The sequence below is a fragment of the Suillus paluster genome (genome assembly GCF_016628075.1).
Source record: "Suillus paluster strain FC165 chromosome Unknown EDB91scaffold_50, whole genome shotgun sequence".
Taxonomy (NCBI): Eukaryota; Fungi; Basidiomycota; class Agaricomycetes; order Boletales; family Suillaceae; genus Suillus; species Suillus paluster.
The window spans coordinates 1-15,945 of record NW_024537610.1 but is presented as its reverse complement, the minus strand read 5'-3'; the positions used below and the strand labels follow the sequence as shown (position 1 = coordinate 15,945).

The window sequence follows — 15,945 nt, the reverse complement described above, 5'->3', positions numbered from 1 at the left end:
GACTTTATAATGTCGTCGAATCGTTGGCGTTACACAATGATACATGGGAGGCATCGTTTTTATGTTGACTTTACCTATCACAGTTTGACTTGGAAGTTTTGAATGATTGATTGAACAGTGTACATGTGAGCTCCATTTCGTTGGATTCGAGGCATAGTTTTATGCTGGCTTTTACGGATCCGACCATGGTTCAAATTTTGAATCAGTACAGGCTTTCGTCGACATTTTTTACTATCACGTGTAGTACGATGAAAAACTCATTGTGCTTTGCCCCACACTTGATACGGTGTCGTTGATTCCGCACCCAACCACTCGGTCTTCAAAGCTTCCACTCTGTTGTATACCACGGATTTGAGGCAGTTGACTTTACTTGTGACTGTTGGACTTTGAAGTTTTGAATCAGTCCAGTCTTTCGTCATATCAGTCTGGACAAGAGTCTATGACGCTCCACCAGATTTGATGTCGTTGACTCCGCACGCAACCCCCGGCTTCAAGTCCGCTGATCGTACGATCGGTGTGTATGCGAAATACACCTTGCTACTTGTAGGCGCCTGTGTATCGTGTTGATGCTAGAAATGGAAAGTTTCGGACTGTGAATCTCGTTCCTGAAAAAGACTTTTCGAATGACATATCTCCATGGCTTTCGTATATCATATCAGGGTACACACTTATGGAAAACGCATTTGGGTAGTTCTCGATAACTCTGGCTATGTAGCAGAAACGAAAGGGACAGGGCAGGAGGCGCTTTACAAATTACGGCACTGGAGGAGAACACCCTGCAGGCACGAGAAGTGAGAAACGCACGTTACACATGTGAGGGTTCTGTCGTGAGCAAAAGACACGCAGTACTGTCGATCATTGGTGGTTCATGAAATTTTGTTTGGGGTTTGGGGGCGAAATAATTGTACCAGATGTAAAGGAGGTAAATGTGGGGTTTAGTAATAATACGGAGCATGCGATTCGGCCACGGATTAAGTTGCTGTGAGGGGGGATAGACGAGATCCGGGGGATCATGTGATTGGTTGTTTGCTGTATGTATCGCATGCCAGGTGGGTATGGTCCATGGATGATGGCATTGGTAAAAATGCAGAGCGGTGTTATGCTTCCCTCACTAATTGTTGTGCGAGCGCCCCGAGTTGGAGTAGGCGCTTATGCAATAGGCTTATCTTTTGTCCCGCCTTGGGGGTCGTGCGCTCAGGGCCCACGCCACTAGGGCGTAGTTGGCGGGGGCCTGGGACATGGAGGATCATTATGTAAGTTAGGGCGCGGGGGTATCACCGGTGAAGAAATGATATTACTGCTGGCAAAGTTCCGAGGTGACACGATCAACGGGCATGGCGACGGTGAATGCAGTAGGCGGATCATAGAGTGCGGGTGGTAGACCCCGGTACACTGCTAGGGGAGGAAGCGGGACTAGGCTAAAGAAGGAGGGCGCTGTGTACACGGCCATTCGGGAACGGTTCGGATGCGGGGGAAAGAAGCGAAGAAGGGCTAGCAGAGTGAGTAAGGATGATGAGTTGGGACATATGAATGTGGGGTAATGCGGGGCCGGATCTGATGTAGTAAATATTTTTATTTATTATTTTATTATTTTATTACGGTATTAACCGGGTGAGAAATCGGATGAATCGGAAGGTAAGACCCCGAAAGGAGGTTTGAGGATGAAGGTAAAATTGTTGGATGGGGGGTTACCCTTGATCCAAATGGTTGTGTTAGTACTAGTACATTGTACTCTGTTCCTTTTTTAATATCCTATCTCGGTTCGAGCACTCTCTTCCTCAACACTATGGCCAACTTTTTACCCCCAAACGCCATACCAGATGATACTGCTGTATCAGACCTTCCTCGTGGTCAAGTCGATTACCTCTCTCATGAATGGCGTGAAGAGGACGTATGGCGTTCATGGCGCAGTATGACTCGTCTAAAGAACGAAATCGCAAACGGTGTCAGACTAGAGAACGCTTCTTGGAGAACTTGGTGGAAACAACGCAATAACCTCAGTACAGTTAGCCCAGAGACCCTTAATTGGTGAGTGATCATAGAGCATGAACTTTCACCCTTCCTAATCACTTTTATATAGGTTAAAAGACTCTGATGTTACTTGGTTATACGGTCCTCTCCATACTGCAGATTACCCCACACCAACACCAAAACCTTCTCCAAACACAGCCGCAGCTCTCGATCTCCCTATCATCCCTGGCTCACCACCAACAACAAAGCCAATCCTCAAACACCGTTCAATCATGGAACTACTAACATCAGACCTCCCTTCTTCACCCATATTTAGTCCACCAGATTCAGATGAAGAGCAAATATTTTCAGATAACGTCCATACAACCATAATAAAGCGACCTCCTCTCATACACACAAAGAGTGATACGCATATCACACACAACCGTATATTCCGGCGGGATTCTCCCCCGCGGATCATCGCTTCTGGCACCCCAATCACCACTGAACTCCCCCCATCTTCTAGGCAAACCTCCTCATCAGATCCTCTGATCGTGCCTGGCCAGAAACGGAAACATATCAGTTTCAACACTTTCGTAGAACAGTGCATCGCGATCGAGAAGCCAAAGAAGAAACGCACAATGTGGAACCTCCAATATCAAAATTCCAACACTGTGGGTTCGAGCGATTATAGCTTTGAAGATGATGGGTTAGTCTTCGGCTCTTCCCTTATCCACAGTATACTTACCGATCAATTTAGCTATGACGAAGACTCCGAAGATGGCATCATCGACGAAACAGATGAGCTTCTTTTTGGGGATGAAGACGACCGTACACAAACCCCTTCACATATTCAACAATCTTATCCTCGGACGACTCCTTCACATCCTCGGTCTTCCCCACCGCCACAGAATCCTTCCCCTGTCTCATCTTCCACCTCGGATGAAGAAGACGAAGATGAAGTCCTCGAGATGCGCGTCAGGCATGCAAACGCTGCCACACTCCCTCCCCGATCATCTTCTCATTCATCTTCCTCCACCTCCTCTTCTTCTTCCCGATCCCGTCCACCCAAAGCTCGCTCTGCATCCTATTCAGATCGCACGAATGGTTCCGCATCTCGCAATAGAAGACCAAGTGCAAATGGCCTCATGCGCACAGCCAGTTCAGACAAGGAACTCATCACCATCGCCCTCATCGCACCCACCACCTTGAAGACCCGAGCTGAAGAGGACGAGCCTTACGCCAGTTCTCACGGTTACCCTCATCCCCTATCAGGTGGCGAGTGGTATGCCTACGGTGCGCAGGACTCGCCCGTAGAACTTGTCTATGTTCCCCCGAGCTACGCTTGCGCAGACGCAGATGGGGTAGCTGATGAAATAATGGCGGAGCCTTATCATAATCGCTTGAAGCCTGGGCAGTTCTTTGACGGTCCGCTTGTCGCTTCTCCCAGTCCGGACGATGTGCCGATGAAGGAGGATGACGCTTGCGCGTATTTTGAGGAGCATGAACGTGTTGAGAACGTGCTACCCTATACAGGGAACGTCCCTGTTACGCAGAACCTGGGACGGCCTGAAGTAGTCGTGACTGAGGATACCCCTACAGACCGTCAATCGCGATCCAAATCAAGATCGCGGTCTAGATCAAAGTCTCATTCTAGGTCTCGTACCCCGTCGCCTTCATTGGCGAGCATACAGGTACAGATGCCTCCTCCAAGCACAGCAGTCCCCGTATCCCGGTCCAGCTCGCAAACCCCATCCACATCTGGACAAGCTTTGCTCTCGCCCCCAGACGCACCTCGTGGTAGGAACGCATCTTCATCAAGTTTACAAGGCGAACAGAAGACGCGAGGACGGAGTATCACACGCACGTCTTCATTTTCAGATCGGGATAGTATCAGTGAAGGTGCGGAGAGCCCTTTGGGGAGTTTGAGTCCTGATGGAGGGTTTGGACTGGCGATTGGGATTGGGGGTGGTTATACAGGTGGAAGGGAGCGTGGTGATCGGTCGAGGTTGGGGCTTATGGAAAGGGAGAGGGAACGGGGAAGGGGCGTTGGGCGACGAATTGATTCGAATTCGGGGTCTGCTTCGAGTTTAAGCCCGGAGGGCCAAAGTCAAAGGCCTGTTGTGGTTGTGCCTGCCGTGGTTTCAGCACCACCAGAAGTAGGACCCGCACTCGCACCCCCACCGAAGAAAAAGTTCACGTCTGCGAGCAGTTCGTCTAGTGATTCCTCGACGGTTTCGGTGTCGACAATGCGTCCGTCGCCTAGGCTTGTGGTGAATATGGGACCTGCTCCTGCTCCTGCTCCTGCCCCTTCCTCCGCCTCTACTCCTACGCCTACCTCCGTCCCTACCTCTACTCCTACGCCTACCCCCGCCTCCGTACCCGTAACATCCTCGTCAACGACCATACCCACTCCCACCCAAGCACAATCAATCAAAGAAGAACAAGAATGCATCTCACGACAACCTACGCCTGCCAACTCACCTGTGCTTGCTATGCGCCCCGCTCTTCCTTCTCTGAAAGCGTATTCGTATGCTGCTGCCTATAACTCGCACCCTACTGCTTATAACTCGAACTCCACTGCGTACAGCAACAACTCGAATCCCACTGCGTACGACCCACGACACGAGCACAACCCAAGGCATGAACGGAAAGCTTCGACTGGTACGTCTACGTCAAGAAGTCCTACAAGGGGCGAGCAGGGTGGGACGCTTGTTGGACGTGCTGTTGAGATCATGTCGAATGCGGGGGCTTTTTTGAATGCGTTTTGGCATAGTGGAGCGCAGGCGCAGGTACAGGCGAGTGCTGGGGTTGCTGCGCCGTGAAGGATTTAGACCGACGCGGGCATCTAGATTCTGGATTCTGGACCCGGTCAACGCGAGCAGAACTCCACTTCAACCATGGCAATGACAAACCCCCTCTCCACCCAAGTTTGACGCCTAATCACACTTACCCTTACTTATAACCGCTATTTTGGGACTATTTTCGCTTGGGTCCTTGTGCATCGCCTCGCCTCCCGTCTCCTGGTTTCCCGGTTTACTGGTTCTCCGGGTTTCAGGTCCCGCGTCTTGCGAGTTCTGTCCTGTTCTTCGGTACATATTATATATCACCCCTTGGACTTAGACCAACACCATATCACGCGCTCCATTTCTTTTTCTTTTCATCTTTTTTTTTGGCAATCGCATATAGTACCCCCCCTCGACTATAAGATTAATCGTTATGGCTGCTCGTCGCACTTACTTGATCGTAGTACTTCGTACCGACTATACTACTTTTGCAATCGGTCTTGTACATGGGATGTATGTTATAGTACGCGTTCAGATGGGCTGTTCGATATACTTGCATGGTTGTGGTTGTATGATTGATGTGTGTTAGTTCTTTATCTGATGATGCAATGAAGTTAACGCGTGACGTCAGGATGAGCCACTGCTTGTTCCCTTCGAGTTACTCCAACGTCGACTGGTAGAGTCGTAGGAGCTCTCGATAGTTCATCGTCTGCTACATCAATCCCAATCATGCCTGTGCCACACAGTATAATCCATGAGATCAAGCAGATCATCCCTCCCCTGAACGGCACGTTGCATAAAGGACAATCAGGTAACGACCGTTCCCCACTCTGTATTGACCTTACATGACCTCTACCCCACTTAGGCAGAGTTGGTGTGCTCGGAGGAACTTTGGAGTAAGCACCATCATTATTGTCTGCAATTTTTGGAATTGACTGTATTGCAGTTACACTGGCGCGCCGTTCTTCGCGGCAATATCTGCTCTGCGGCTGGTACATTCCGCTATATCGATGTTCTACAAGCGTATACTAAGCTTCTTAATATTACATACAGGGAGCAGATCTATCGCACGTCATCTGCTCACCCCCAGCCGCCCAAGCTATCAAATCCTACTCCCCAGACCTGATCGTACATCCCATTCTCCGCGAAGAAGCGTAAGTCCGAGTCCTTCCATACGCTCTACGCTCTCATCTGACAATCCCAGACCATTTGCAAAAGTGCAGAATGAACTCAAGTCGCTGCTTTCTCGACTGCATGTCCTCGTCATAGGACCAGGACTAGGCCGTGAGGACTACATGCAGTCCTACGCACGTCTAGCCCTGTCCATCGCTCGCGAACAAGATATGTTTGTGGTCCTCGACGCTGACGCTCTGTGGATGGTCGGAAAAGAACTTAAGCTTATCAAAGGCTACCGCCGCGCAGTGCTCACTCCCAATGTGGTCGAGTTCAAGCGTTTAAGCGAGGATGCGGGCGTTTCACCCGATGTACCCTCCAAAGAGCGCGCTGGTGAGGTTTCGAAGCTACTGGAAGGTGTTGTGGTGCTACAGAAAGGCGCTACTGATTTGATAGTGAGTGATACTACGGGAAGTGCCAGTCGTGTGGTGCACCCGTTGGACGGCTGGCATGACCAGCCGAAATATGTGAGGGAGGTGGTTGAGGTAGATGTGGAAGGTGGGTTGAAGCGGTGTGGGGGCCAGGGCGATGTTCTGAGTGGAACGGTTGGGGCGATACTTGCGTGGGGGAAATGCTACGAGGATGGGGCCTTTGGGTGAGTCTTGGCTCGGCGATGTGCGATGAGACATGTCAGTGGCTGATGTTTATTGGTGGATAGTAATGGTAGCATTCCAGCTTCTCGTCTCCCGCTCCTGGCAGCGGTAGGCGGAAGTATGGTCACTCGGACCAGCAGCCGAAGGGCGTTTCAGCTTGAGGGGAGAGGTCTTGTTACGCAAGATATGCTTCCGCAGCTTGGAAAGTCTTTCTCAGAGGTGTTTGGAGAAGATCTGTGGGCTGGAGATAAGGGGAGGCGCTAGATCTGAAGACGAGGGGATAGAAGAGACATGCATGTGCAATAGAAGAAGTTCGACTCTGTATCCTCCTGGTTCGGGAAGGGAACATTTCGGGCTCTGACATGATTAATGTGACAGGGAAACGGGGTGACAGGCACCCAACCTTGGGAAGACCTATCTATCATTCCCCCCTATATGTGACGAACCTGGCCGATGACTGGTATTTTCCGAGGGGAGGACTCCGACCCCGAGGCACGGGAAGGCGTCAATGACACACTCGAAAACGGCTGGCACTCAGCACTTAAAAGACAGTTACAGTATTGCAGACTAGACACGAGCGGCTACAGAGCATGGAAGCCTGAAAGTATCGCGCTGAGATTCTCAACCTCCATCTGCTGAGCTACTATGTTAATTCATTCTTTGAAACGCGTTTGTGTCAATCTCACTTGGGACAGCAGGTATAGAACACCACCTCCCTGACTTCGTTGCGCAAACGCTGACCTACATCGCAGCATCCTAGTCATGTTTCACCTCCTATTTCATCTGAAGTTTGAACGATCGGCGCAGTCTATGGGAAAAGAATGCAAATGGTACCGCGGAAAAAATGTGAATACTCACATCTATGAACGTTTTCCCTTCATGAATTCGCCAATCTGTGTTGGGCCGTATATATCATTTTCTGGAAGAGCCATGGTCGGCATTGGCCCCATTGTCCAGCCGAATGTCCCCGCTTTGCTGGAAATTCCTATCTCTTCCCCAATCGGTATGCAAAAGTCAAAATCGATTATTACGGGATGTCCCGCGTCATCGAGCATGATATTAGCGAGGTTCATATCATTGTGCACAAGACCGAGCGTCTCATGCAGGAAATGGAGCCCTTTTGAAATACCATCAAGAATTGTGGCAGGGTTCAGGGTTGTATCCCCTTTCCAAACTGCGTGCATAAGTGTGCGTCCATATTTTTTCAAATATATGTCGGTAACATAGTCACCGTCACGGACGCATCCACAGTAAACGTATATGTTAGGGTGAGGGTGCTGCTCGAGGATTTCGTAGATTTTGGCCTCCTGGATCAAATGGTCTCCAGGTGTCCGCAAGTCTAGCTTGTCTGGCTCGTCTGCGTCGTAGTCTTCGGGTAAGAGTATACACGGGCGCTTTAGAACGAGTCTGTGGAAGCCAAAGGAGGTAATTCCGTTAAAGATGGATGTCAACGGCCCTTGAAGATATGCATGGGAATGGGGATGGTGGCAGAAAGACCGTTGTCGAGGTCAAATGATTTGGTCGTTGCAGAATGCTGGGATTGATAATAATTATCACCCTCCTTCTATACAATGGCAATATGGTCCAGCTTTTCAGATATTGAGTTCCATGCTTCATAACTTTTGACGAGTTCTCGCATCGTTGGGGGCGACAAATTGCGAATATCTTCCAACTTGATACAAGTACACTAGAACCAAATGTCAGTGAGGATATATTAGTGTAAAGGATCTTTCGTTCACTAACAAGGGTTATGCGATGACTGTGGTGACTGAGTCAGTGGCGGGACAAAACAAAAACTTCCATAAATTTGAGAATCTTTAACAGCACAGCTGATTTCGGAACGATAGATGTCCACAAGCGCCCACATCGAAACTTCTGTTTCGTTATCATACGCCGTTGATCACATAACTGGAAGTAAGCGCCTTATCACTTCTTGGAGTGACTGTCAGCAACTGGTCAGTTAGCACTACTACTATTTGCTCTACATCAGCAAAACACCATTTGAGGTCCCCATATAGGCAGCATTGTACAGCATTGCACAGCAATACACAGCGCTAAACAGTGCTGTCCATATGGGCCTTGGGGACATCCTTGGACATCCAATTAGGGTTTTGCTGATGTAGTAGTAGCTTTCGTAGCCGACAGCAAAGGCAGAATACAACCACATCGGGCGGGCTCTGTCTTCGTGGATCAGGGAAATGCACGCTCGGCCAGGGACTTACAGCGCTGACATATCGACGCGCCAGGACGGCCCTCATTCGTCTTGATGGCATGAATCATTACGTGCTTTCAGGGTCGAAATGCGATGCACGTGATGAAAATCATATATCATGTGATCACAGGTACCGTCATTGATAAAAGAAGACCAGTGCGGTCAGTTTCGAGGTCAACTCTCCACATAGATCCGATGAGTTATCAAGTCAAGGAGATATCAACCACGCCTTTCGAGGGGCAGAAGCCTGGTACATCAGGCCTCAGAAAGAGGTATTTACTAGGTCGATCACTCTGATAAGCCACGCTAATCAGCATTTCGAAGGGTGAAGGTGTTCCAGCAGGAGGTGCGCGATAGTCCACCGCGATAGTCTTGAGAGATGATGGATTTTCTCTCTCTCGTTGTCAGCATTATACAGAGAACTTCATCCAAGCTATATTTGACTCTATCAAGGCGGATGGTGCAACGCTCGTCATTGGAGGCGATGGTCGTTACTTCTCCCCAGAGACCGTTCAGACTATCCTGAAGATCGGGTCTGCGAACGGGGTGAAAAAGTTCATCGTCGGGAAAGATTCTATCCTCTCTACACCTGCAGCATCCAATATCATCCGCAAATACAAGGCATATGGTGGTATCCTGCTCACTGCGAGCCACAACCCCGGAGGCCCCAACAATGATTTCGGAATCAAATACAATGTCTCTAACGGTGGACCAGCGCCTGAAAATGTGACGAACAAGATTTACGAGATCACGAAGACTATCCAAAGGTACAAGGTCATTGAGGCTGATCCCGTACGTTCATATACATCCATCCGTCAGAATAATACTCATCCGAGACTAGGTCAACCTTTCCGTGATAGGCGAGACGAACTATGGACCAACCGAAGTCCAGATCATCGACTCAGTAGCAGATTACGTCGAGCTCCTCCAAGGCATCTTCGACTTCCAGCTCATCAAAGACTTCCTCCAGAACAACGTCGAGTCCTTCCGCATCCTGTTCGATGGATTGCATGGTGTTACAGGCCCTTACGCACGCGCGATATTGATAGACACCCTCAAGCTCCCTGAAGCTTCCATTCAGAACTGTGTCGCACTGCCGGACTTTGGCGGTGGTCACCCTGACCCCAACCTCACGTATGCGCACTCACTCGTCGAGGTTGTCGAAGAGAAAAATATTCACTTCGGCGCAGCAAGTGACGGCGATGGCGATAGAAACATGATCTATGGCAAGGGCGCGTTTGTCACTCCCAGTGATTCAGTCGCCATTATCGCGGACTGGGCACATGTGATTCCATACTTCAAGAAGGGAGGCGTAAAGGGTCTTGCGAGGAGTATGCCAACCAGCAAGGCGATTGATCTGGTTGCCAAGAAGAAGGGACTGGAATATTTCGAGGTTCCTACCGGTAGGTCAATGGTGCTAAGACAGCGCCATACGGTGCTCACAGCCATTGAATAAAGGATGGAAATTCTTCGGCAACCTCATGGATGCTGGCCGTCTTTCCATCTGTGGTGAAGAGTCTTTCGGAACAGGCTCAGACCACATTCGTGAGAAAGATGGTATCTGGGCAATCATGGGTTAGTCTCGATCTCGTTCGCATTTACAATTACTCACCACCAGTCAGCTTGGCTGAATATTATTGCTGCTGCCAATAAGGAGTCGCCAAATGAGCTGATCGGTATCAAGGAGCTCCTCAAGAAGCATTACGCTGTTTACGGACGATCATTCTTCAGTCGATATGACTACGAAGAAGTTTCCTCCGAGGGTGCCAACAAGCTCGTTGCGCTTCTAGATGGCGCAATTACCTCATCGTCACTTGCAAAGAAGACTTACAAGTCGAAGAGTACCAATCAGGACTTTACCATCGCATCTGTCACGGACTTCAGCTACACAGACCATATTGACGGAAGTGTGAGCAAGAATCAAGGGCAGGTCGTGCTGTTCGATGATGGGTCGCGGGTGGTGTTCAGGTTGAGTGGTACTGGTAGTGCTGGTGCGACTGTTAGGCTGTATGTGGAGAGGTATGTTGGACCAGAGGCGGGTGAGAAAGTGTTAGCGGGTGACACCGCCGAGGGCTTGAAGGGCCTCATCGAGGTTGCATTGGAAATCAGCAACTTGAAGGAGTTCCTTGGCAGGGACAAGCCCACTGTCATCACGGTGAGTAAATATGTCGAGGGAGATTTGTAGTTGCTGACAACTCGATCTGCAGTAATGAAGTAAATATCACATCTCTGTCAACGCAGATTTTGATGCTCGTAGGTATCTTGTACTACCATTGTATGTCAATAGAGTTCCTTCCATTGGATTAGAAATGGCTTGCACGCCCGCATACCAATAAGATTTCAGAGATAGACCGAGGAATGCCCAACATTACTGTTACACGTTAGTCACATCCACCTACTCGTCAGCGACGTATCCACTCAAGGAGCTGGTGAATAATATATGATGCTCCGCAAAGCATGACAGGTGAGAACGAATCCACGGAATCGAACTGCTCGCACGGGATATCGTGGCAACACTCCTGAATGGTATACAACGTTTGTACCAACGACCAAAAATAGGGCGAAGCGTGCCGCACGCGACGCTCTATTTTTGCCTGTAATTACATCGCACTGGCACCACCAACCCAAACGTTGTTGATCGCGGATGTTGACATCTATTGGATGTCGCACCTGACGTGACTGGGATCTGATTCGCAATTATCTGAAGGCCAGACCGGAACCCGCGCAGCACGAGAGGTTGCGCCGGTTCAGAATGCTGTTTGTAGTACTGGTATTTCCTAGACTGTAGTTGAATGCAAACATGGTAAGCCATCTGCATGTAGCAAAAGAGACGAGACATATCAATATCCCCGTTGCCACGCTCAATTGGTTTGCCTCCTTTCGGAAGGGGGCCAAATATTACTGAAAAAGACGAAGAGACCGTTATGTAGGCTGTACTTGAGGGAGAATCAGTGAAGCTGATATGAATGAAACTAGGGGTACAAACCAAATGAAGAAGGCAAGCATCTGCTAGAGTCGCAAAACCAGCCAACGCGGCTTAGGTATGCTTGTAAAGCTGTAAGCACGTTCAGTGCATGTTCATGACAGAACAGGCTGATCCGATATGCTGCTAGGACTTTAATGCCCGTCTTATGATGTTTCAGATGTTTACGCTTTATGGTAAGTATATCACCGCCATTGCAGCACGAGCGGGGACTATTTAGCGGGCTGCATACTACGTGCCAAGGACAGCACGGGCTACTGTCGGGTGACCGATATGGTAAACCTCTCCACTGCGAGAAGTGATAGCCATGGCCATAGCGATTGAGCTGGTGAGCCGTGGTTGAGCAAGCTGGCTTCGGAAGAATACAATGGGTATAGATTACCACCAATTAAGACAAATATGGTGCGACTAAGTGTTCAATTGTCCATCGACAGACTGAATGAAAGTTCCACCATTGCCAAGTGCGCTTCTCAGCTGGAAGTATGAGATCTGCAATAGGAAAATGCGTTTGTGAGTAGTTGCGTGGATGGGCTACATTAGGCTTACTAGTGCACGAGTGAATTGCGATAACGAAAGGATAGCAAAGGTGAAACGTTTTCGGGGGAGAAGGATTTTTTAAGTCTGCCAGTGACGCGAGGCGTAAGCTCCTCGAGTGGTTTTTGAGGGTACCGTGACGCAACCAAAATGAAGACCAATACGCTGTGGCAGGGCAGCCACCCCCCTGCTGTGTCAACTACCCATACATTAATGTATTACATTTTCGCCACCTTTGACCTCCTCCCTATCGCGGGCTTATTTGCCCGCAGCGAGGTGGGGTGGTCAAGAAAATCATGAATGATATTGAAAGGTTCAAGAATCGACATCGATGATAGCGGTCGACGTTACCCGCTTAGTAAGCCAGCGTTTGATTAGTTCAAACTTCATGTACGTACCAAGTTACTAGTCACCACTATTCGACCAAGACAAAGAAAGATTGCATGACTCATGCCATCCTTGAGCTTCAACGTTCGGACGTTCATCTCTGACCATCAGAAGTCTCTGGCATCTATGGCTCGATGGCGCATTTCAAGTCCCGATGGCCCTCAAAAGACGCGATGGCGATCAAACGACTCGGATGGCCATTCAAAAGGCTCCTGGCCGCATCTGGCATGGCGCATCGATGTACTACATAGTCTCGAACCAGCCCATCCCAAAAGGTTAAACTTACTGCTCACAGATTCCCAATTTGGGATGTCAGTAGAGGCTAGTTCGAGACTAATTCGAAACCATAATCCTATGAGTTACGGTCTATCACATCACGGTCCTATGGCGTTCATTTCTCAAGAGTCTTTGACCATCATCTATTGCGCTCGATTGATTGTCCACCATTTCGTGAGGCAACGGTATGTCACAGAAATCCCCGTGAAGCGTGACTCGCGAACTGGCGGTGGATAGCGGTTGATTAGCGGTGGATTTAATATTAGCGACAGCGGTGGATTGGCGATCAGCGGTGGATTGGCGGTAGGGTTCTCGGTGACAATTCCACCGACGGTATAATGGCACCCTATTGTGATGATTCCAGAGCGTTACCTTAAAACGCGTGTGTTTGGTGTCCCAGATCTCGCATACTCTCCACCCAACAAACGCGTTAGTCATCGTCTAGCGATGGCATCAGCAACTAAGGACTACTCTACCGCAGAAAAACCTGCTCTCCTGCTTCCCCCTAGTCTTTTCCAAGAATTTTAACATCACTGATATGAAGCAAGACGCGCTCAAATGGGAGACGGAGTGGGAGACGGTCATCGCGTCATCGAATGCAGCGGACGTGCTCAAGGAAATTTCCTTATTCCTAGATGATTCTTCTTGACTCCCAGTCACCTCGAATTCCTCCACCGGGATCTCCGCATGGTTCAAAACGTTGTAGCTCCAAAGCTGCGCAGCCTGTTTAACGGCGGTTACTTTAATACCGTCTGGTTGTTGTTGGATACCGCTGAGCAGAGGAGATATATCCTTGAGGGCCTGAAGAAGGCATCCGACTCGGAGGCGCGTACGTTCTGGGGCCAAGATTGTCGTGCTCTTTGCCCGGAGGTCACAGTTTCAAACTTCCTATCGGAGGGCGGGAAGGGTTTCGTCAAATTTCTCACTCGTTTCTTGAAGACCTTCGAGTCGTCTGGTCCCTACTACACCAGCGCTCCTACCAAACTCATGGTGGGAAGAGGCATCGAATGTTTCAAAGACGCAATCCAAAGGCACGAAGGTTGTGTTTGAAGTCGCGACTATCATTAGGAACAAGTTTATAGGTCAGTTTTTTTTTCCGCTCATTAGACATCATGCCCGTCTAAAACCAATAAACAGGGCATTTTGTCCTGTCCTCAGGTGTTATCAATTTTACATGACATTGTCCATCGTAGCGATGGGATGAAAGATGCCCTGCACGTCATGGACAATACGCCAGGATACTTCGCTCAATCTTTAGCGGAGACAAAAACGGCTATCAGGGACAAACCTTGTATCCGCTGCGAGAACTGCACGAAGACACCAGAAGACATCGGTCAAGGTGTTCGTTTCATGGTGTGCGGTACTTGCAAAGGAAAACTCAACTTCGAGGTACATTATTGTTCTCAGTGCGTACAAATCATAAGCCTATCTTCTTCATAATCCCTCATGTTTCATCCGCTAGATCCTGCCAGAAAGAAGACTGGCCCGTTCACAAAAAGGCTTGTGGCAAGAAGAAAGTGTCAAAGGGCCTGAGCGGAACCAAGGGAGACAAATTTTGGGTACTGGACACTCCTGTCGCCGACATGCTTCGTAGCCTCCCACAGCCACGGGATGGGAGTTTTACCATCCGAGACATTGGCGTAGGTCCCTGCAAGGGCCAGCGTTCCCCTGCCGCGGAGCGTCAAACCAAGATGCTTGAAGCCGACAAAAATGTCGATTATTTCCTCTTCACTGCCAGTGGTGAACCAGTTCGCTTTGTGATCGATGATCCAGGGGCGAAAATGATATTCCGGGTCGTCCGGGGTATGATCATGACGGACACCGCTAACAAGGGTGTTGAGTCTATAGCGGAGTACATACTCAAATTCATGAGCGGATATCCTGGATTGAGCCGGGACATCATCCTGAAGCAACTCTGTGCGGAATACGGAGAGGGCATTGCCGAAGGGGTGGTGCTGGTGGAGCGGGACAGTCGAAAAAGGGGAGTGAACACGTTGATAGAGAGTTTGATAAAGGATTCGTCGGGCGTGTTTGGGAGTTTCTGGCCTCTGATGTGATGAACATCTCGAAGTGGTGCGGATTGTTTTTCCCGTTGATAGGCATGCGTAGTTTTACTGATTTTCGTTTACAGACGCGGCGCATGTTCTGTCTAAGAGATTGGGTTTTCGCTTGTGGCCGTCAATCATCATAGAAAATCAAAACGACCTGATTTTCCTTCGGTTTTTTGAATTTATGGGTGTCAACCGTGTCGTCTTTCGATAGTCTTTGAGAATAAGTGTACTGTATTTATTGTTCAAGTTGAGCCTCGGTGGTGTTTTTTTTTTTTTGTTTCCAATTTCTGTCCATTGGGGTAAAGTACCCTATGTCGGACAGTACTAACTAGTCTAAAAAGGTCCCTGCCTTTTCTACATCTCTGGACTCGCGAATGCCCCGGTGTGAGGGTGACCTCCACCGGTCCGCCGTTCCCGCCGGCCGTTTTAGACGCGCAGACCAATCGAAGATGAGATAACTGCTCTCCTCGTGTCGTGATATGTGGATAGCTGAACATAAGGGTTATAGCTGAAGCGCGTACTCGACTGCCCCGGGGGACAGTCGGTGGTGTTTGTTTACGGTCTCGCACTTGTTGTTGTAGTCATTGAAAACCAAGTCCATAACTTCCAGTTCAATCGTCGTTAACTTGTTATTCACTGGAATGCTGTCAACAGCCGTTAACGAGGGTGCTTTCGTGGACCTTGGCGATCCTACAAGACCTTGTCAAGGCCATCAACGATATGCCGTGGGAGAAGCCCTTTCTCCAAGTCAACGAGCAATTTTGCTCTAGTTTCTACTAGCCTACGAAGGTCAACCTCTGTAAGACGAAGACTGCTTCAAATCCCCTCTAACAATAGTGTCTTCAACTCCGATCGTAATAAGCTAGTAGGCTTGGCCTACATTCCCTCAAACTTCACTTCCGGCACTAGTAACCGTCCCACTTGTCTCCATCGATGGGAGCTGTTGACATTTCATAGTGTCTAACATCGGCATTGACATGGACGTCTCGTGAACGCGTTC

The 15,945-nt window shown here is 49.2% G+C and overlaps 5 protein-coding genes across 5 annotated transcripts; 4 read left to right on the top strand and 1 right to left on the bottom strand.

The window, feature by feature from the left end:
* Positions 1-1,690: 1,690 nt before the first annotated feature.
* Positions 1,691-5,150, top strand: EDB91DRAFT_619301 (uncharacterized protein). Its single transcript, XM_041327907.1, has 4 exons — positions 1,691-2,028; positions 2,081-2,659; positions 2,711-4,748; positions 4,803-5,150. Exons 1-4 carry the CDS (start codon positions 1,787-1,789, stop codon positions 4,884-4,886), a joined length of 2,943 nt encoding a protein of 980 aa, XP_041174552.1. The 5' UTR covers positions 1,691-1,786; the 3' UTR covers positions 4,887-5,150.
* EDB91DRAFT_619302 (Ribokinase-like protein) lies at positions 5,151-6,957 on the top strand. Its single transcript, XM_041327908.1, has 7 exons — positions 5,151-5,316; positions 5,368-5,547; positions 5,602-5,632; positions 5,683-5,728; positions 5,790-5,890; positions 5,941-6,504; positions 6,568-6,957. Exons 2-7 carry the CDS (start codon positions 5,466-5,468, stop codon positions 6,764-6,766), a joined length of 1,023 nt encoding a protein of 340 aa, XP_041174551.1. The 5' UTR covers positions 5,151-5,316; positions 5,368-5,465; the 3' UTR covers positions 6,767-6,957.
* Positions 6,958-7,228: 271 nt separating this feature from the next.
* On the bottom strand, positions 7,229-7,881 carry EDB91DRAFT_1299142 (uncharacterized protein; the record flags this gene model as incomplete). The annotated part of the gene is made up of 1 exon (XM_041324957.1): positions 7,229-7,881. A coding segment is annotated over one exon (519 nt), but the record flags the coding sequence as incomplete, so codon positions are not given.
* A 977-nt stretch (positions 7,882-8,858) lies between these two features.
* EDB91DRAFT_1205191 (uncharacterized protein) lies at positions 8,859-11,044 on the top strand. Its single transcript, XM_041320694.1, has 7 exons — positions 8,859-8,986; positions 9,039-9,060; positions 9,123-9,506; positions 9,556-10,117; positions 10,173-10,289; positions 10,337-10,869; positions 10,922-11,044. The coding sequence occupies exons 1-7, from the start codon at positions 8,910-8,912 to the stop codon at positions 10,922-10,924; spliced, it is 1,698 nt and encodes a 565-aa protein (XP_041174549.1). The 5' UTR covers positions 8,859-8,909; the 3' UTR covers positions 10,925-11,044.
* A 2,537-nt stretch (positions 11,045-13,581) lies between these two features.
* On the top strand, positions 13,582-14,951 carry EDB91DRAFT_1084174 (uncharacterized protein; the record flags this gene model as incomplete). The annotated part of the gene is made up of 3 exons (XM_041315731.1): positions 13,582-13,884; positions 14,053-14,300; positions 14,357-14,951. 3 exons carry the CDS (start codon positions 13,582-13,584, stop codon positions 14,949-14,951), a joined length of 1,146 nt encoding a protein of 381 aa, XP_041174548.1.
* Between the last annotated feature and the right edge of the window lie 994 nt (positions 14,952-15,945).

Coding starts and splice junctions, on each gene's coding strand:
- EDB91DRAFT_1205191 (XM_041320694.1), top strand. CDS start 8,910: ATGAGTTATCAAGTCAAGGAGATATCAACCACGCCTTTCGAGGGGCAG. Junction 8,987..9,038: donor ACATCAGGCCTCAGAAAGAG/GTATTTACTAGG, acceptor AGCATTTCGAAG/GGTGAAGGTGTTCCAGCAGG. Junction 9,061..9,122: donor TGAAGGTGTTCCAGCAGGAG/GTGCGCGATAGT, acceptor TCTCGTTGTCAG/CATTATACAGAGAACTTCAT.
- EDB91DRAFT_619302 (XM_041327908.1), top strand. CDS start 5,466: ATGCCTGTGCCACACAGTATAATCCATGAGATCAAGCAGATCATCCCT. Junction 5,633..5,682: donor GTGCTCGGAGGAACTTTGGA/GTAAGCACCATC, acceptor ACTGTATTGCAG/TTACACTGGCGCGCCGTTCT. Junction 5,729..5,789: donor CAATATCTGCTCTGCGGCTG/GTACATTCCGCT, acceptor TATTACATACAG/GGAGCAGATCTATCGCACGT.
- EDB91DRAFT_619301 (XM_041327907.1), top strand. CDS start 1,787: ATGGCCAACTTTTTACCCCCAAACGCCATACCAGATGATACTGCTGTA. Junction 2,029..2,080: donor AGCCCAGAGACCCTTAATTG/GTGAGTGATCAT, acceptor ACTTTTATATAG/GTTAAAAGACTCTGATGTTA. Junction 2,660..2,710: donor TATAGCTTTGAAGATGATGG/GTTAGTCTTCGG, acceptor CGATCAATTTAG/CTATGACGAAGACTCCGAAG.